Source organism: Corythoichthys intestinalis, chromosome 17 (genome assembly GCF_030265065.1).
Source record: "Corythoichthys intestinalis isolate RoL2023-P3 chromosome 17, ASM3026506v1, whole genome shotgun sequence".
Classification (NCBI taxonomy): Eukaryota; Metazoa; Chordata; class Actinopteri; order Syngnathiformes; family Syngnathidae; genus Corythoichthys; species Corythoichthys intestinalis.
The window spans coordinates 377012-397859 of NC_080411.1; the positions used below are offsets into that span (position 1 = coordinate 377012).

At 39.2% G+C, this 20848-nt stretch overlaps 2 protein-coding genes across 3 annotated transcripts in view; one reads left to right on the plus strand and one right to left on the minus strand.

Annotated features, from left to right (window-relative positions):
• dbh (dopamine beta-hydroxylase (dopamine beta-monooxygenase)) overlaps positions 1 to 18014 on the plus strand; it is a 28994-nt gene extending 10980 nt beyond the window's left edge. Inside the window, exons 5-12 of the mRNA XM_057819685.1 lie at positions 6088 to 6190; positions 9147 to 9313; positions 9612 to 9755; positions 12457 to 12495; positions 12747 to 12806; positions 16159 to 16286; positions 16405 to 16564; positions 17556 to 18014. Of these exons, the coding sequence (XP_057675668.1) occupies positions 6088 to 6190; positions 9147 to 9313; positions 9612 to 9755; positions 12457 to 12495; positions 12747 to 12806; positions 16159 to 16286; positions 16405 to 16564; positions 17556 to 17690 (936 nt within the window). The 3' untranslated portion in view covers positions 17691 to 18014. The remainder of the gene's footprint in view (positions 1 to 6087; positions 6191 to 9146; positions 9314 to 9611; positions 9756 to 12456; positions 12496 to 12746; positions 12807 to 16158; positions 16287 to 16404; positions 16565 to 17555) is intronic.
• A 359-nt stretch (positions 18015 to 18373) lies between these two features.
• The window catches only part of sardh (sarcosine dehydrogenase), a 74887-nt gene continuing 72412 nt past the window's right edge, over positions 18374 to 20848 (minus strand). Inside the window, exon 22 of one of the 2 annotated variants that reach the window (XM_057819684.1) lies at positions 18374 to 20368. In XM_057819684.1, coding sequence (XP_057675667.1) covers positions 20240 to 20368 — 129 coding nt within the window. In that variant the 3' untranslated portion in view covers positions 18374 to 20239. The remainder of the gene's footprint in view (positions 20369 to 20848) is intronic. The other variant, XM_057819683.1, reaches the window with a different exon arrangement.

Consider the following 20848-nt stretch of genomic DNA (forward strand, 5'->3'; position numbering starts at 1 on the left):
GCTACATTGAGGCAAACGGAAAAAAGAAAATGTACTAACCACTTTGGTCTGGTATAAAACATGGACAGTCTTCTCCACAACGTGAAATTGTGGTGTAAAGGTGACACTTCAAACATGAAAACTCTCTGGATTAAATCATTTGCAAGCGATGCGAACAAAAGAAAAAAAAATCTATTACTGATACAACTTGCATGATGGAGAAGTGCACTTTTTTTGGCTTTCTTTTTACTAAGTGTAAAACTTAGTGGCTTAGCAAAGGTACTTCCGGTGAATGTTTCAAAATAAAAGCATGCCATGTTTAGATTTCTGGAGGCAATCCTATATAAATCAGATTCTACAGTAAGAAAAAAATTAAAATGACACCCATTCTGAAAAATCTAATTGGCAATGATAAAATGATGTAATAAATGATCATAATTTGGCTTCAAATTTGTTGCATGTGCACTTTGCAGGACAAGATGACAGTCATTTTGGATCAAATGAACACTTTTAATGGGCTCTAATTGGCAGACAACAAAAATGACAGTGGCTTTCTCACTTAATTCTTTTTTAATATTTATAAATTTTAATATTGTTTGTGTTAAGAATGACAATTTATTGCATTTCAATAGGTGATTTATTGTCACTATATTCGTGGTTGAATAGGTTAAAGCAGTACTTCTCAAATAGTGGGGCGAGCCCCCCCAGCAGGCGCAAAGCGATGGTGGCGCATGTGACCTCGGGGAACATGCTTTTTTTGCCGTACTAGAATAAAGTGTACTTGCACATCACTCAGTGGGTGGCAGTGGCACTCTCATTTTCAGAGTGCGCGCAGTATTTTTGAACCAAGCAAGAGCACACAGAAAAGAGATGTGAAGAGCTGTGTGCCCTTTTTGAAAGCAGTTTTCCGGCCGGAATCACGCAGCGACCCACTGTCTTCTCCGGTGTCCGCCCTACAAGTGCTATTTTCGGCTTGGAATCGTCACGACGACCCCCCTCATCTACGGTTCTCCCCCGGCTGCCGGGAATGGGCTTTTTTTGGGACGTTTGGCTTTTGGCTTTGACTTTTAATCCAGTGGGAGATGAGGAAAGACCACTGTTTACTGTGTCTAAAAATGATTGTAGCGGACAGCGGGAAGCCAAATCAATTAAGATGCCACTTAAAGACATTGAACTCCAATCTCATGGATAAGCCGCTTTTGATTGTCAGCGAAAAAGTACCGAATATTGCCAACAATCGTCCCGCTTTGTCAGTGTTACATCAGTAAACCAGTGAGCAGGCTGAGTGCAAAATAACCCCACACCATTGCAAACATTGCAAAGGAGGTGACACTGCGAGCAGCAAAAATAAAAACTGTCCTTCAGTCCAAAGACACTCGTTTTACCGATCAAATTTTTTAGCATATCGTCCTCATGAGTTAATGTTTCTAATCAATTTGAATTTGTTATTATTTACTGATTTTATTGCATTTTATTTTTCAGTATCAAATGGTCAAAAAAGTACCAACATTTATGTGAGTATTTTTACAGTTTGGATGTGACTTTATTTTTTTTAAATTCAGGCAAATTGATGCGCTTTCAAGTCTTTTCCGTTACAAACAAAGCAATGCTAATAAAGTTATATTTTATTATAAGTTGATCTAGTTTACTTTTTTTTTCTTTAAGAGAAAAAATGGGCACAATGTTAGGCAGAGGCGTACTCATAATAGTAATTTTATAGACAAATAGTATTTACAGTGGCGGCAGAGAGTTTGGGGGGACGCGAAACATTTACATCTTCCTTGGGGGGGGGGGGGGGGGCGTGACAAAATAATTGAGAAGCACTGGGTTAAAGAAAAAAAACAGGCAACAATATCGCATACCGCAATAATTTATGAGACAATATATGTAAAATTTGCGACAGGCCTACAAAGACTAATAAGTATTTTCGTCCAAAACAAAAATGAATAGAGCTGCCAAAAACAACACTCCTGACCAAGAATGTCAAACACCAGACAGTCTCATGTCATAAGACTATCCAATAAAATCTAATCTAAAAAAACAACTGACTTTTCTATGGAGATAATACCATACATTAGTTTTTAATTGTGGATGCCAGCTAATTGGCGGCACGTATGCAGGAGTGCAGGTTTATTTATTTATTTAAATGCTTTTCAAAGGGTAGTCAAAAACTTGCTATAACCGAGCAGAGGTCCAATTAAGTGAAGCTATGGCACAGCCAGCAGGAAGCCGGGCTCTCGCATAAAGCAAATCGGACAGGGGAACAGGGAGCCTGTCACCATATTTTTGTGCTCGCCGGCCAGGCCGCTCTCTGATTGGATTATGTGTCAGCCAAACAACAACAAGCGGGATGCCTCCATTGCCGCGCGTGAGCCGCAAAGACGAGATGAGGTGGGAAATATTCAGGCCTCTTTCATCACCTCGTAATAGTGTTGTTCAATTCTCCCCGGCAGCGGCGCACAAAGAAATGCCACCTTGCAAAAATAAATAGTTTTGTGTTTGTGCAGAGGAGACAGCTTACAAATAGTTTTGTTTTGCCGATAAGGAAAAAACATGGGGTGGGAAAAAAAAAAAAAAAATCTTCAATTGGATCAGCAGAAGGCATGTGCGGTTGCATCTGGTGCAAGATTAAATGATGAATTAAGATTGAATCAAGATTTCCCCACAATAGTGAGAGGGCGCTGATACCCCAAAGGCTTGTTATTTCATGGAAGATCATGGGAGAACTGCATGGGCAGAGACATGTTTTCCTGCAGAATGTGGACAGTCTCATCCAGCTTTGCTTCCAAGCCTAAAACTCAGATTGGAGGATTTTTTTTTCCTTTTTGCGGAGTTTCATACGTAATGCACATTGCATTTTATCATCTCTGTTAAAGAATCTATCACATCATATTTTAGATTTTCATAGCCATAAAAGTCCATCTAAATTTGACACTTTTCATAAAGAACTAATCATAGAGTTGTAACTAATTAGTATTTTACACACTAAACTTAATTCAAATGACGCATTTTGAGAGAGAGATTTTTTTTTTTTAGACAATTAACATCAGCTTTAAACAATGGCATGACAAAAAAATAAAAACGTTGGGCACACCCAAGGTATCCAGACTTTTGCATATCGCTGAGCGGGTAAAAAATCTTTTTTTTTTTTTATTTATTAAAAAAAAAAAAAAAAAAAAAAAAATATATATATATATATATATATATATATTTATATATTTATAGTACTGAAATAAATAGACGTAGCCACACAAAACTAACAACAACTATATTAAGGCATCACTGTCAAGGGTAGAGGGCAAGCAGCAGGCAAGAAACTAGGCGTGAGTGGACCCAAACACAGTGTCACGTCTCGGAAGTCTTGTTAATGTTTTGTGCTGGTTCATGCCAGATTCTTTTATTTTGGTAGTTGCGTGCCTCATTGGGCTAACTTTACTTCCTGCTCTTGCCAATCAGGCTGATCATATCCACCTGTGACCCTCTGTATAAATAGCCTGCTTCTAACCTTGCCCACTGTCGGTTTGTCTGCTATCCTGCCACGTCCTACGACACCTCCTTGTGTAAGCTCCTTTTTTGACCATGATTGATGTTTTTTTGAACCTTTGTCTTTTGGAATTGACTCAGTTGATTGGTGTCCACCTGTTGCTGTGAATTTTTGTTATCTCCCTTTTTGAACTCTACTAACTTGACTCAGTTTATTGGTGTCCAGCTGTTGCTGTGATTTATTTATTTATTTATTTTTGGTCCTTTTTTTTAACTTAACGAACGGAAAAATAAAACACTTTTGTTTGAGCATAACTATCGAGCATTTGGGTCCTTGGTGCATCCTTGTCACACAGGAAAACTGAAGCAAGGCATAGGTAAAAAAAATGTTTAATGACTGTGGTCAAAACAAAGTAGAAACAAAAGCAGGCGATGCAAAAAAAAAAAAAAAAAAAAACGTGGACAAACCAAACCATTTACTAAGCTAGGACGGGGGGACAGCATACAATAACCGACACTGACGCTGGCTATGACACAATGGGTACGTTTACATGGGTAATTTTCCTCAATCCGATTGAAATAATTCATATTAAGTGAAAAGGATTTGACCTTTTATACATGAAGGTTAGGTAAACAGATTCACGTTCAATTCGCGTTTGCATGTCCCGTGCTGAATCGGATTGTCTTGCTCTTTTTGACATGCACATTATGTTACACTCAGCCACTACCGATAATACATAGACTTCACTATCAGTTGACGGGGCTGATCCTTAGGGGGCCTATTTTCAAAAACTTAAATTCAAATATTTTTAAAACCAAAGCCGCTAGCGACCCAAAACCTAAACGGGCACCTCCTTTAGGTACATATGAATCTCCATGAGCAGCGACATCAAAAAATTCTGTCGTTCCCAAATAAAATCCCTATTATTATTATTTTTTTATACAAGTGAAACAAAACTTTAAAACTGCTTTAAAATTCTCTAATTTTACGCTAGATGCACAAAAATCACCAAAGGCAGAGATAATCTTACCTGGAACTCCGGACTCACCGCTGTTCCAGCCATTGAGTCTGGCGACCCGTCCCGCGGCTCAAATTCCCAGGGCGGAGCAAGCCACAGCAAACACACAGCGGAGTAGACCAATCAGCGACGAGTGACAAGATTCTTGCGCGAGGACATAAACACACAAGAAGACCGAAGAACGGAGACGTTTATTCAACATGGCTAGCGCGAGATAGACTGTTGGTTTTAGCGACTCAATGTGTTTTTGGTCTTAGGGTTAGGAATTTACCGCAGATAAAAACAAATTCTTGGCTCTCCCGTTCGCCATCTGTGTTGTTGCGGAGACGACTTCCGACGCGCAAGAGTGTCGTCGCTCGTTAAGAACACGTCATGCAAATAAACGAATCTGATTGCACGGACAATTTCGTTTGGACTCGAGAGGCCAATAAGGAGCTGGGTCCCAGACTATAGCTGGAACAGCGGTGAGTCTGGAGTTCGCAGCTAGAGATAATCACCTATATTTTCAAGAGCAATATTTAACATGTAAGTTTTTGCCCAAAATAGCAACTTTTTATTATTATTTTTTTAATCAATGCAAGTTTTCAACTAATCAATTTTCACATCAGGAACTTAATACTTGAGTAAAGCATGCAGAATCATCTTAATTTTACCCAACAAAAGCAAACCTTGCATTTTTCTATATACAATCACAAGTTATTTCGGTTGAATTCTGCTATTGTGGAGAGATACAAAATCCAACATGGTGGCCTTCACGAAACACTTTTTTTAAATTGAAAATTCTTGTAAATAAATGCTTAAATTTTGAAACTTATATAGATATGAATGTAAAACAGTCTGGATTCTCGGTTAATTCAATGGCGCTCCGCCATTTTGAAAAGTAAATGGTCGTCCCATTTCGGAAACTCTGGTATTATGATAAAATCCCAGTTTTCCAGCATAAGAGAACCGGTCCACTTCCTGCTTCACCCACATGCTCTTGCGTAGTAGGAGCGCATGCGCAAACCCAACAATTTTCTCTATCACCACTCAGCAGTTTACATGGGGTATTGAGCGGATTATCAATTGGCTTAGACTACCTCTTAAACCCATACCGATTGGGTAAGGTGTTTATATGAGACATTTCAATTGGATTATTATAAATAGGATTTTTGAATCCATGTAAACGCACCCGTCGATGCACAGGTGGGTGACACCCGAGTCAGCCGACTGATCGACACAATCAATGGGTGAGGACAAGGACAAGAGACACCATAGCAAAAACATGAAACGAACCAAACCCTAACAAACTGAAACCCTGACTGTCATTCACAAACATTAAAGCCCAATCCCGCTTTGAAGCCGCTTGAGTTTAATTAGCGAAAACGTGCCAAATATTGCCAACTATCTTACTGCACTTTAATAGACAAATGATACCATTTATTATAGTCACATTGAAGAGTAAGCGGGTTGGAAAATATTTTCCTAGAGGGGCGTAAAAGAAAATAATTGAGAAGCACTGATTAAACTCATTTTATTCAGCATAGAGCAAACTCAAATAGATGGTTTCAAAAAAAATGTTTTTTTTTTAACAAGGAGTTGTGTGTGTGTGTGTGTGTGTTTACAGGCGTTTTACTACCCTCCTGATGCAGGTCTTCCTATTGGTGGTCCAGGCTCCTCGAGGTTCCTTCGGCTGGAAGTCCATTACCACAACCCTCTGCTTATATCTGGTACAAAGGCACGCACGCACACACGCGCTCAAACACATGAACGAGCAGCAGGAGAGTGTTCCTGAGAAGCTGCGGGCTAATTTCCAGCAGAGCAATTCATTTTGAATTTTCCAGATGACGCTTTTCATCTTGGCCACATTCGTCATTACGAGAATCACAATGTGCTGGCCTTATGTGACCTTTAATGCCATGTTCATATATATATATTTTTTTAATGTTTTAAGACTTGTCTCCACCTTGATAGCGAATACTCTCAGGCACTGATATATCATCATACTGTATATTAAAAGGCAAAGAAGAGATACTGTGGATATATTGCACTCCATATTATTGAGATGTTACTGCCGCATGATAATGCAGAGCTCCACCAGGGTAGCTGAAAACCGCAATAATTAGTGGTAACAAGCTGGAACATCAATTTCTTCCTCCCATCATTAGTCATTTTCTGCCAAAAAGATGGTAGACAGTGAATTGATGTTTTGCGAATGAGAAAAAAATCGCAAATAAATCTAAAATGTCTTCTATTGTGCTGAATTTGGAAATTATGTATCTTTTTAAATTATTTATCTGAAGGAAAATATTCATTGAGTAACTTCCTATTTAATACAGAGTACTGATTAAAAAGCTAATGTGCATCAATATGCTATATCAAAAATGTTTTCCATATCGCTTTCATGCATGAGGATATTTTTATGATTCACATCTTACTGTACTAATTGATAATGTTGTCTTTTTTAATATATAACATTTTCCAAATTTCTAAAAAGGTATCCGATGTAAATTGCTATATTTTATTTTTACTGCTCTTTTAATGGAGCATGTTTTACTGGTCAAGGGGTACACTGCTGGCCAAAAGTATTGACACCCCTGCAATTCTGTCATATAATGCTCAATTTCTCCTAGAAAATGTTTACAATTACAAATGCTTTGGTAGTAATATCTTCATTGATTTTGCTTGAAATGAAAAAACACAAAAGAGAATAGAAAAAAAAAATTAAGTCATTATCATTTTACACAAAACTGCCAAAATGGGCCAGACAAAAGTATTGGCACCCTTTGAAAAATCATGCGATGCTTTTCTAATTTGTGTCATTCACAGCAATAACTACATCACACTTGCAGACAGTAAAAATGGATTAAAGTTGACTCAACCTCTGTCCTGTGTCCTTGTGTGTACCACATTTGAGCATGGTGAAAAGACCAAAAAAACTGTCTGAGGACTTGAGAAGCAACATTGTGAGAAAGCATGGGCAATCTCAAGGCTGGAAGTCAATCTCCAATGACCTGAATGTTCTTATATCTACTGTACGTAGTGTCATCAATATGTGTAAAGCCCACGGCACTGTGGCTAACCTCCCTAGATGTGGCCGGAAAAGAAAAATTGACGAGAGATTTCAGCGAAAGATTAAGCAGATGGTGGATAAGGAACCTCGACGAACATCCAAACAAGTTCAAGCTGTCCCGCAGTCCGAGGGTACAACAGTGTCAACCCATACTATCCGTCAGCGTCTGAATGAAAAGGGACTCTACCCAGGAAGACCCCACTTCTGACACACAGAGATAAAAAAGGCTAGGCTGGAGTTTGCCAAACTTACCTGAGAAAGCCAACATTTTGGAAGAATGTTCTCTGGTCACATGAGACAAAGGTAGAGCTTTTTGGGGAAAAGGCATCAATATAGCGTCAGGGGGGAAAAAACGAGGTCTTCAAAGAACACGGTCCCCACAGTCAAATATGGCGCAGGTTCCCTGATGCTTTGGGGTTGCTTTGCTACCTCTGGCACTGGACTGCTTGACCGTGTGCATGACATTATAAAGACTACCAACAAATTTTGCAGCATAATGTAGAAAGCTGGGTCTCCTTCAGAGGTTATGGGTCTTCCAGCAGGACACACTTCAAAAATGGTTTGAGAGAAAGCACCGGAGACTTCTAAAGTGAACAGACCTGAATCCCATAAAACACCTGTGGAGCGATCTGAAAATGGCAGCCTTCAAATCTCAGAGACCTGGAGCAGTTGGCCAAAGAAGAATGGTCTCGCATTGGAAGAAACTCACTGATAGATACCGGAAGCGGTATTTTGTCTAAAGGTTGTGCTACCAAATATTGTCCGGCCCATTTTTGGAGTTTTGTGTAAAATTATAATGAGTTAAAAAAAAAAAAAAAATCAATTTTGTTTTTTTTCAATGCAAGCAAAATCAATGAAGATATTATTACCAAAGCATTTGTAATTGCAATCATTTTCTGGGTGAAATTGAACATTATCTGACAGAAATGCAGGGGTGCCAATACTTTTGTCCAGTTTTGCCATGACCAAGCAATAATAGGGTGATAGGGGATTTCATTGAGGGCCAGTACTCTGGCTCGGTGAGTATAAATTAGATATCTTATCGCTTTAAGAAACGGCCTCATTGCTAATAAAGGTTAAGTATGAACACTTCAGTGAGCCCTTTGCAGATTAGATTGCGGTACAGAGAAGTTGGAATCTGATTAGAGCAAACAAATCTGCCATGCACGTACTAGAAACGAGGGAGCCTAGACACTTTCTACGAAATGTAAAGTTTCCATTTTTGAGAATAGTTTAATGTAACAAATATTAGCCTGTAGCGTATATGTAGGTGACCGCTTATGATATTCTTTAGGCCCCTTGCCAAACTTGACTGTTTATACTGTCCTTTAATATAGTCTTGGTCATGTTTTGTTTCACAGGAAAGATTGAGTAACGATGACTTTGCTTTTTACGACAATGACATCTGGATTCTTCTGCCGTCGTTCCCGCCAGAATGTCCTCTAACAAACCGAAAAGAGATAAACAATGTATCCGCCTTAAATCATTCACCCGTGAACGCTTCCGAATATCCCGCTTAAATTATTCTGCCCTGCGAGCATGTGAATATGTTACAGGGAGTAAATGGACCGCACGTAAAGCGCATTAACGATCAGCGACGTTGCTGCGTGCAGGCAGACGTGACTCATCGGGGATAAGGTTACATTACACCCCCAGTTTGAGGCGCTACGACGCCGGGATCATGGAGCTGGGCCTGGTCTACACGCCCATCATGGCCGTCCCACCTAAACAACACAACTTCTATCTCACCGGCTACTGCACTTCCAAGTGTACACGCACTGTAAGAACACCTGACACATTCTGCATCTAAAGTGTTATCAAGTGATGTATGGTCTCCATTTAGATGTGAGCCCCCCCAAAAAGGAAAAATCACTAAATTAAATGTTCAAAGTAGGCATGAGCTTATAAACCAAAGCACACAATAAAGTTTACAATAACATAAATTGTCAAATCTAATATTGATTACTGTGGTGGTAGTTGAAGAGCCAAGTTTTTGCTTTTTGAGTGTGAACATTTTGGCTCCATTAGTGTACTAGAATCTATTCCTGGATAAGTGATCATTTTGTCTTCTTTTACAGGCTCTGCCTCGAGGTGGCATCTTTATATTCGCGTCCCAGCTGCACACTCACTTGGCAGGCCGTGGGGTGCGCACTGTTTTGGTGAGGGGGGGCAAAGAGATAGAGATTGTACAGGAGGATCAACACTTCAGCACACACTACCAGGTGTGAGCCTTTTGTTACGCATTTTGTTATTCCAATAGATTCAAGAGTGTGCTCACTACAGAAGTGGGATAAAGTCATTATTTGCTATTCTTAACCTTCAAAACAAATCCAAAGTTTGTCAAAAATTTTTACTTGCTGACTGCCATTGACGGTGACAAACGTCCAATCCATTTGAACTGGGAGGAAACAAATGTTCATTGGCTGCCAGCCCTCCCTCGCAGTTCAAATGGATTGGACGTCTACTCGTGACAAACTAATATTCGTTTCACAGCAGAAGAATTAAAAAGGCCCATGTGATTGGACGTCTATCATCATCCATGGCACTGAAAGAGTTGGGGTGGGGGATGATGCAAGTTGAGATGAATCCCTACTAAATTGAATTAGTGGCTAGCTCCTAATCTACCGGTAAATATAAGGCAGCAATTAATTCATTAGCCTGATACAAAAAAAAAAAAAAAAAAAAATCGGGAGAGACAGCGAGAACCAAAAGTGATATTTGCCATGTGGCATTTTTTTTGCCACATGCGCCCCCCCCCCCCCCCCCCCCCCAAAAAAAGGAACCTGGCAAAAAAACTGCCACGTGCCATTTTTTTGCCACATGCCCTCCCCCCCAAAAAAAACTGCCACACGGCAAAATCAATTTTGTCACATGGCAAAAAAAATGCCACATGGCGAAATACATTTCGCCACATTGCAAAAAAAACAAACAAAAAATGCCTCATGGCAAAATCCATTTTGAAACACGTAGGGAAAAAATGCCACGTGGCAAAATCCATTTTGCCATGTGGTTAAATAAAATGACACATGGCAAAAACCATTTTGCCATGGCAAATACTACTTTTTGTTCTTGGCCCTGCTGAAAATCGGGCTCTGAGGATAATTGCAGCCTCCCTACCAAATCTCATCCTGATCCATCAACGAATAAGGGAGGAATGTATCAAAATGACAGTGTACACACCACCAACAACATGAGCCTTGACAGCCTGTAAAATGTGTGGTTGTAACCAACTTGTAGAGGTCAGTTTGGTGCAAGTGTAACTTAATTAACTTAAGGAAAATAAATTTGTGGTTGTAGTTAACATGATGTGTGTTTGTATCAAAATTGACTTATAACTGTAGAAAGTATCAATAAAAATGAAAAATATTGAAAATGCACATGAAGATGATAAATGTAATTGTCACTTAACAATTGACACTTGAAGAAATGATCTGTGATGATTGAAATGATTGAGTGGTTAGCACGTCCGCCTCAAAGTTCTGACATGAAGGGTTCAATCCCGGCCTTCCTGTGTGGAGCTTGCATGTTCTCCCCGTTTCTCCGGGAACTCCGGTTTCCTCCCACATCCCAAAAACGTGTGGTAGGCTGATTAAACTCTAAATTGTCCGTAGGTATGAGTGTGTGCGTGAATGGTTGTATGTGATTGGCTGGCAACCAGTTCAGGGTGTACCCTGCCTACTGCCCATAGTTAGCTGGCTCCGCAACCCTCGGCATGGAAAATGAATGAATGAAATGATTGTCTTTCTGCACAGTGTATTTTTGATGATAGTTTTGCTGAATTATGCCGAGACGAATATTATTGAGATTACTATTGAAAATAATACTATCCCAAATTGTGAGGAGTAATCCAATATATATATATATATATATATATATATATATATAATTTTTTTTTTTAAATGATTTTGTTGTATTGATCACCAAGCACTTATGTGAGGGCAACAGCGTGGCTTGCCTCAACTTCCCCAACACTGTCAGTGAATAGTATGACTGTCAGTCTCATTTGAATGTGGTTGACACACACCAACAAACAAACAAACAAGCGGAGATAATTAACATGTGCTCTCCCCTTCTAGTGGCAGAGGATGCAAATCTGTGCGTGGTGTAGAGTACTTCTGAAACAACACAACAATCCTAGCCATACAATACACATTGGATTCTCAATTTTAAAGTGACTTGACTAAAATGACTTGGGAGCTTGAGACACATGATGACGCTTGAGACTTGAATATGTGTAGTTTGATCCCATCTATGCTAAGTGGTAAACCCAATTTTGTGTTCAGGTCAATGGTAGCATCTTTCAGTCTTCCACCTGGAAGTACCCTTTCACTTCATGTTTATACATGATAATCGAGTTCTGCAGTCGGTACAACGAGTCTTTCAAACAACATCTGCTCGTGAGCTTACCATCACGAGTGACAAACATGAAAATTAAGACGTCTATTCTTCATATTGCCATCCTGAAGATGAACATAAGAACATGAAGTAAAGAAGAACATCTGCTGAGCTGCCTTGCACATCATTTGCCACCAGCCCACCTTACTGAGGCTGCTGTCTAAGCACTCAGCCTCATTAGGGATATTACGGCTGTTTACACACTCTGTCAATAGCAGCGAAGACTATGTGCCACGAAAGCTTCCTCAAGTGCAGCTAAACCCGTAAAAAAAAAAAAAAAAAAACACATTGGAGAAAATTCTCATTTATTTTTAAGTGCTCTGTCGTTCTGCTTAGAATTTATGAACACCATTAGGTGCACTAATCAATTATTTAATCAAGCAATCATCATAATGAACAGCAAGAATTACGGATTTAAAAAAATATAGGGATTATGTATTTTTTTACTCATAGGCTGGGTAAATTTCGACATGTCTAATCAATGAAATATGGTCCCTTTCTTATATATATATTTTTTCCCCTCCCCAGACTATACGAGTTCTGAGGAAGATGGCAAACGTTTTACCAGTAAGTAGGAAGAAGAAAAATTGACATTCTGATCATCGTAGTATTTTTCAATTTAGTATTTACTCATGTGAGTGAAAGCAATTTGCAAACATGCAGTTTGTTACTTAAACTGAGGTGACTTTAGAACAAGCTGGCATTTTAGTAGCATAATGATACATTCTGTCAAAGAAAACTTTTTTCTTTCATTTTTTTTTCTTTGTCTGATGTATTAAACTAAAGTAAAAGACTAAATGGTCTGCTTCTTTCAACAGGGTGATGTTCTCATAACAAAGTGTACTTATAACACAGAAGACAGGGAGAAGCCCACAGTGGTGAGAGAGCATTTCTAACACAAATTCAACTATACATTATTTTAAAAAAAGGTAGGGGAGAGACTGGGGTAATGCTGTGAGACATTTTTTACAGTTGCTCTCCTCCAAGCAAGCTAAAACAACAAACAAGTCAAGTTTCGATAGTTCCCATTTATTTAGGGTGTTTCCTAGCAACAGAAATGATCAGAATGTACTTAGGATGAATGGTATTGAAAATATAACTAGTTATTCTGTCTTACTTCACCCCATCTACAGTGCAAACTGAGACAGACTAGAAAAAAATGAAAGGGGTAAAGTGAACCAATGAGGGGTAAACTGAGTCAGTTACTTTTTTCCATCTTAATATCAGAAATCATAATAGCAAATGCAGTGAAAATCCTAACATGTAGCTTGATAACAAGACAATTCAGAATGAATGTTAGAATAGTAACAGCATCGTCAGGTTTGGTCAATCTAACACATTTTTTATACACCTGAATGCAACTCAAGATCACCTACACAATAATAGAACATATCATCATACATCATAACATACAGTTGTATGAAAAAGTATCTGAACCTTCTGGAATTTCTCACATTTCTGCATAAAATCATCAAATATGATCTGATATTTTTTTTTAAATCACACAGATGAAAATACAGTGTCTGCTTTAACTAAAACCACCCAAACATTTATAGGTTTTCATATTTTAACGAGGATAGCATGCAAAAAATGACAGAAGGGGGGAAAAATAAGTAGGTAAACCCTCTGCCTAAGGAGACTTAAAGAGCAATTGAAACCAATTTTTACCATTTTAAGTTAGGTGTGTGTGCCCAATCACTGATGAGTGGTTTAAAGCTGCCCTGCCCATTATGAAAACACACACCTGGTAAGAAATGTCTTGATGAGAAGCATTATCTGACGTGAATCATGGCTCGGTCAAAAGAGCTGTCTGAAGACCTGCGATCAAGGATTGCTAATTTGTATAAAGCTGGGAAAGGATAAAAAAAAAAAACATCTCTAAAAGTCTGGATGTTCAGCCATCAACAGTCAGAGAAGTTGTCTATAAATGGTGAGAGTTTGGCACTGTTGCTTCTCTCCTGAGGAGTGGCCGTCCACCAAAGATGACGCCCAAAAAAAAAAAAAAAACGCTAGAAAAAGAAGCCTAGAGTGTCTGCTAAAGACTTACAGAAATCACTGGCACTGTCCAATATCTCTGTGCACACATCAACTATGTGTAAAACTATGGTGTTCATGGGAGGACTAAAAAAAACCTTGTTGCCCGTTTAAAGTTTGCAAAAAGGCACTTGGACACTCCACAGATGTTTTGGGAAAATATTTTGTGGACTGATGAAATCAAAGTTGAATTGTTGGGAGTAACACACAGCATCACGTGTGGAGGAAACATGGAATAGCTCACCAACATCAACACCTTATCCCCACTGTGAAGCATGGTGGAGGGAGCATCATGACTTGGGGCTGTTTTGCTTACTCGGGGCCTGGACAACTTGCAATCATCAATGGAAGAATGAATTCAAAAGTTTTGCAGGAAAACCCGAGGTCGTCTGTAAGACAGTTGAAGCTAAAAAGAGGATGGATGCTGCAACAAGACAATGATCCAAAACACAGAAGTAAATCAACTTCAGAAGAACAAAATACACGTTCTGGAATGGCAAAGTCAAAGTCCAGACTTGAACCCCATTGAGATGCTGTGGCATGACCCAAAGACAGCGATTCATGCCAGACATCCCAATAATCTGACTGAACTACAGCAGTTTTGAAGAGAAGAATGGGCCAAGATTGGCACGTAGGTCAGGACTAGACTGATCTGCAGCTACAGAAAGCGTCTGGTTAGGGTTACTGCTGCCAAAGGTGTGTGTGTGTGGGGGGGGGGGGGGGGGGTGTAACAAAATATTAAATGTGATGGTTCACTTATTTTTCCCCCTTCTGTCATTGTTTGAATACTATCCTCATTAAAATATGAAAAACCACCCAAACATTTATTGGTTTAGTTGAAGCAGTTTTTTTTCATCTGTGATTTTGACAAAGATCATATCACATTTGATGGTGATTTTATGCAGAAATGTGAGAAATTCCAAAAGGTTCAGATACTTCTTCATACCACTGTAATATGAGAAAACGACCCACGGCCAGATCTGAGTGATCTGGATCATTTCTTTCATCAAGTGGACAAGTGGGATAAGGACATCAGTCTCCTCAGAGCTGCTAACTACAATTTTCTGTTTGGTTGCTTTCTTTTTCGGGTCGGTCTTTTCTTTGGTTGGGAAAAGGCCATTTCTGACTGAGATCATGTGGCACATCTGGTCAGCTGACCAGGCTTATCCCAGTGGACTATGTGCAGTGGATATATGAGTACAAGTCAGTGAATTATCTGAAGCGAGTAGTTCATCTGCATGGGTGGGCCATCCAGATCTTCTGCAACTCAGGGTTTGGCCTGTCTGACACCATGGAGGGTGCAAATACTTGTGATGTGAGAGTGCAGTGTCACTGCTGACATGAAGGAGTGAAGTGAGAACTTTTTGTAAGAAAAAAATAATTTTGTAAGAAAGAAAACCTCTCCTAGCAACACAAGCTAATCTTAAGTGAGCATCATTATGTTTTTATATGTTGTTAGTTAATCAACCGGTGGAGATAAATATTTTCGAGCTAAATCAATTTGCTTTGGCACAACAGCTGATTAAGTTGACAAAAAGACATTTTTACATTTACATGCAAAAAATATATTTGGGGGGAAAAAACATGTTTACCAAAAGTAGGAGGAGGATCTCTTCATCATGGACAAGGTGAATTGGTAGGGGCTTGAAAACATAATCACAAATGTGCTCCCTCACTTCGATACAGGGGATGTCTCACATTAGCCCAGTCTCTCCTGCATCAAACCTAATCTGGAGAAGCTCCCGGAGTAAAACAGAAGTTGGACGTTACTACGGGCAGCAATTATAATAATGTAATCTTTAAAAAAAAAATTTTTTTTTTAATGCATTATACTCGTAATCTCTCAAGGGAAAATTCCACTCACTCTCCTGAAGGCCACATTTGTGTAGCGCAAGTGGAAGGCTGAAGGGGAACATATTAATCTAAGTGTTAGCGCTGGAATCCTCTGGCAACTGGAGTACGTTTAGCCTGGCCTTAAAAAGGCTCTACTAATGAGCCACAGGACAGGTGTCGCTAGTTAGCCTCACCAAACCCTAACTGCAGCCTGCAGACAGGGAGAAAGGCATCAATGTGGAACCTAAGGCAGGATCACAACAATGTTTCAACATTTGAACTTTTAAAATGGTATGCTAAAAACCAAAAACATGGAGCAAACAACCCACTGTGAATGCGTACCTAATATCCATGTTTCCTCAGGGTGGTTTCGGAATCATGGAGGAAATGTGTGTCAACTACGTCCACTACTATCCTCGCACTCAGCTGGAGCTGTGCAAGAGCCACGTGGACCTGGATCACTTGCAGAAGTACTTCAGCTTCATTAACAGGTAGTGCGGAATGATCCGTCAATGATTGCTCCCACTTTCACAAGCACTTGATCAAAGAGCAGATTACTCGACCTCACTAGTAGTCCCTTTGAGATGAAAGCGTGACGTTGTTCTTCAGATTCCAGGGTAAGGATCAGTGTGTTTGCGGCAATGACGATGTGACCGAACAGTATTCCGGACTACAGTGGGACGGCTTCGCTACGCAAGTGCTGGACTCGCTTTATAATACGGCGCCCATCTCCATGCACTGCAACCAGTCCACCGCGCGGCTCTTTCCTGTAAGTATGACAAACGACTAACAATGCAAAATAGGATAGGTTACGTTGAATGATATTTTTTATGGACATGTACACAGACAATATTATACTGTATATGTTTGCAGTATTAAGAACCATAAATGTAAACTAGTACAGCGGTACCTCCACTTCTGAATGTGTCTACAAATGGAATTTTCAGGTTACGACACACCACAACGGGAAAATACTGCCTTTTATTACGAAAGAAATTTCAGGATATGAGAGGCAAAAATACAGTAGAGTACTGTAGAAAATACTTCCTGCTTTTAATTGTCGCGCCATGAGATCCTCCTGCCCTATTGGTCATAATCTTTCTCATCATGCAATTCTGCTCTCCCAATGGCCTATTGTTGATGACATTTCAATTTGGGTGTCGCAGTATGATGACGTGCACAGGCTCGACTGTGTTGTTGTTGTTGTTGTCATAGCGGGCTCGTCGTCTTTGCAAAAAGAACACAGGTCTCCTCACCTTTTTGTCTCATTAAGTTTTTTTCAAGCGGTTCACTACGTTAGCACATTAGAGCACAGGTGTTCTTATGTTTTTGCGTCACAAAGTGTAAGTAAGATGTGCGATATGCACCATCGTGAAGAAGGTAGGATATTTTGTTCTATTTTCCTTTGCATTACTGTACTATGTTCTATTATCGACTTCATGACAGGTATTAACGGTTAGCTTAGGTTAGGTATATGAAATGATTGAAATGTGTTTGGCTGTTGTTTTATTCTGGTTTTACCTCGATTATAAAATTCAATATGGTGTTTCAGTACCGCTTGGAACGGATTAGGGCATTTACGTGGAAAACACAGAATTTTCAGGTTACGAGACTACTTCCAGAACAAACTTATTTTGTAAGTAGAGGTACCACTGTCCAAAAATGCAAGGAATAAATAAATGATATGGAAAGGTACTTGAGCATTTATTCCGTAGTTGTTAGTATTACTTTTCACATATGTGATATGCTTCTTTCTTCAGGGAGAATGGAATAAACAGACGCTACCGGTTGTGACCTCCCCCTTGAAAAAGTCCCCTTACCCATGTAAGGTCAGAGCACGCGCCACTAGTAGCCCAGATTTACCTGACCGTCTGAGCCAGTTTGGTCTCCTCTGAAGGTGGCCAAAGTTACACTGCATGTTGGCTCTCATGTCTGTGTTGCATGTGATCATAGAAGATGTCCTATTTGAATTACACGCTTATAAGTAAATACACGCTGTTTGTAGTTTGGAGCGTTGTGTTGATCCAGGCAAAAACAAAAAGCACTCTGAAAAAAGAAAATGTCTTTTGAAGGGAAATGTTCTACAGCAAATGTCTTGCTGCATATTTTTTCTTTTGTATAAAGCAAAAAGATGACGTTTGTGTTTCATAACGTGAAAGTATAAAATTTATTGCCAATATTAAACATTTGAGAATAAACGGTGCAGATTAACTGCTATGTTCTAAGTTTTAGCCTCAGTGGGATGACAAGCAATAAGTAGAAATTTAAAAAACGATAAAACCAGCCATTGCTTCACCATCATGGGGTTACGTTCCAGAATGACCCTGCAATAAGTGCAATTTTTTTTTTTTGCTCAGCGTAAGTTTGATGCGTACTTTGTATGAGGAAGTGCAATCAGACAATGTGCAGATAATACAAGTTGGACCACGGAGATCAGTGCTGTGAATTTGGCACTCGTGTCTGTGTGTGTTCAAGTTAAAGCTAGCAACAAACAATCACACTTTGTTAATAATGCACGCAACAGCAGGTTAAAGATCAAAATTTAACTGAAAAGGCTATGGCCTATAAAGGACATCGAAAAGCAAAGACATCCATAATCATCTTTAATAAACTCACCGCATCACATTTCACAATTGGTTTTTGTAAACAATTTTTCCACACAATCAAACAAGAAGGTCCTTGAGTACTTTTATTCATTTTGCATGGTAAACATGAAGTAATTAAGACTGCACCAAACATGAAGTCTGTCACATGAGGTGTCCTTCAATTTTTTTGCTCAATGTCACGTCAAACTGCAAGGAACATTTTTTTAAAGTCATTATTCTCATAATAGACATCAGTCTTCTGTAATGTGACTCAAAGTGCCTCCAGGGATAGTGTAACTGGAGAACGTATTGCCGTCAGACCGCATAGGATGAGCCAGAAATAAGGTTAGACCAATGATATATTATACTGTATAGACTTTGAAAGTATCCTGGCACAGAGCTAAATTGCCATTTGACTTAGAACAGATATTTGTCTTCAAGCTCCAAAATGAGAATGTAAAGCAAGAAGCTGTCATATCTTCTGCTTCGCAACCATTTTGATCTAATAATGCTTTTATAAGGAGAAGGGCACATCTTGTTTTGGCTTATTTTATTCAATTGGTGGACAAGAGTGGGTGCCACTCAAGGGCGTAGGTTTGCATAGGGATGGTAGGGACATGACACTACCAACTTTTCAGGATGCTCAAATTGTCACCAACTTTTAAGCAACACTGTTTGCATTATATAAGGAGTTCAGTTATTTAGGAGATTTAGATTGTCTTCCCCTATGTTGTAAGGATAGAATTGCCCCTACCATTATTAAGTGAATGTGCCGGTCTATTGTTTTCCTTCTCAAACGCACATTTGATTGACTGATGACTGGACCCTGTCCCCTGCCACACAGTGACACACTCGCGCAGCCTCTACAGATACATGTCGACATAATGCCGCCTCCTCCGAAGAGGAGGGATATTAGGAGTTTTTTCGGCCAGCAGCAGCAGCAGCTACTATAAGTAATGTAAAAATATGTCAGTGTTGTGTGGAGGTGGGAAAACACCACTAATTTTGCTACTGAAAGTCTGACCTTCATCAGAGTTAACATAACCATAAACTGTGTGAACTTGCTAACCTGCAAAACTACTGTGGTCAAGCCAGCCTCCACAAGGAAAAACAAAGTCATGCTAGCCGTCCCTCATTTAGATCATTGTTTGCATTATGTCACGCAATTCAAAATGTTTCTCTGGTAGTTTTTGAAAACAAAGGTTTCAATCGAACGTTGAACACCTGAACCAATACACATGCAAGTTAATACAAGTCAATAAAGATTTATTTTGCATTGATCATTTAGCCTATCAATTCATTAGGTTGATATTCGTGAGAAATGTAGCCCGGAAACCCGTTCAATAATCTGTTTGGTCTTATGTCCCGTCCCCAGCAAAAAGTGTACAGTATATCGTACCTACCAATGTTGAGACCAAACCTACGTCCTTGGTGTCACCGTTTGTGCAAACTTAAAAAAAAAAAAAATTTTTTTTTTTTAACTTTACTATAGTTCAGCATTTGCGCTCTTAAAAACAAACAACCTGCCTGATATTTTGGGGTAACTCACAAGATGGGGCAAAGAATGAGCTTCATTTGAATTGATAATGTAATTGTTTTTAATTGTCTGCAATTAGGTGCTGTTACAATCAATTCTGCAAAGAAGTCTTACTGATTTTGAAATGACTCCCTACTAAACATGAAGTTGAGGGAAGGAAGAACCTTCAGTGATACCCCATTCAAAAGAGATGAATTTCATATTAGCTATTCTCCGTATAAATGAATATCAAATTCCCAGGCAGTCACAGCATGAACCAAAGTTCTGTATTGAACAGACCATTGAAGCCTTGCACCTGCGTGCCAAACATCGGAGGTCCACGTCAGTCATAGATGCCCTTCACACGCTTGTTCTCGGGGTCAAATGGAGATCTGAGATGGGCCTTGGCCTTGTACGTGACTCCCATCCTCTCCAGGGTGAACTCGCCATTTTTAATGAAATCGGCACTCACCTGAAAAAGGAGAGGACATATCAGGATTGAAAGCCTTTTTTGTCCCGCCCACTGAACAACCAAACTGAGGTACAAATACATTTTAGGGCAATATAGCTCTTTTTGTAACATTCAAAAAGGTCATTCTAAATGCTGACAAAAATACAAAGTTTATTGTTATATAGGATTTTTACACTTGAGATACATTGTTATTATTAAAGGCTTTACTTAAATTATTCGAGATAACAGGATGAACCTTAAAATGTTTTCGATGCTCTGTAAAACGCTTTCTATAAATATATACTAGTACAGTGGTATGAAATAGTATCTGAACCTTTTGGAATTTCTTATATTTCTGCATAAAATCACCATCAAATGTGAGCTGATCTTTGCAAAAATCACACAGATGAAAAAACTGTCTGCTGTCACTAAAACCAGCCAAAAATTAACAGGGTTTATGTATTACAATGACAGAAAGGGGAAAAATAAGTGAACCATCAC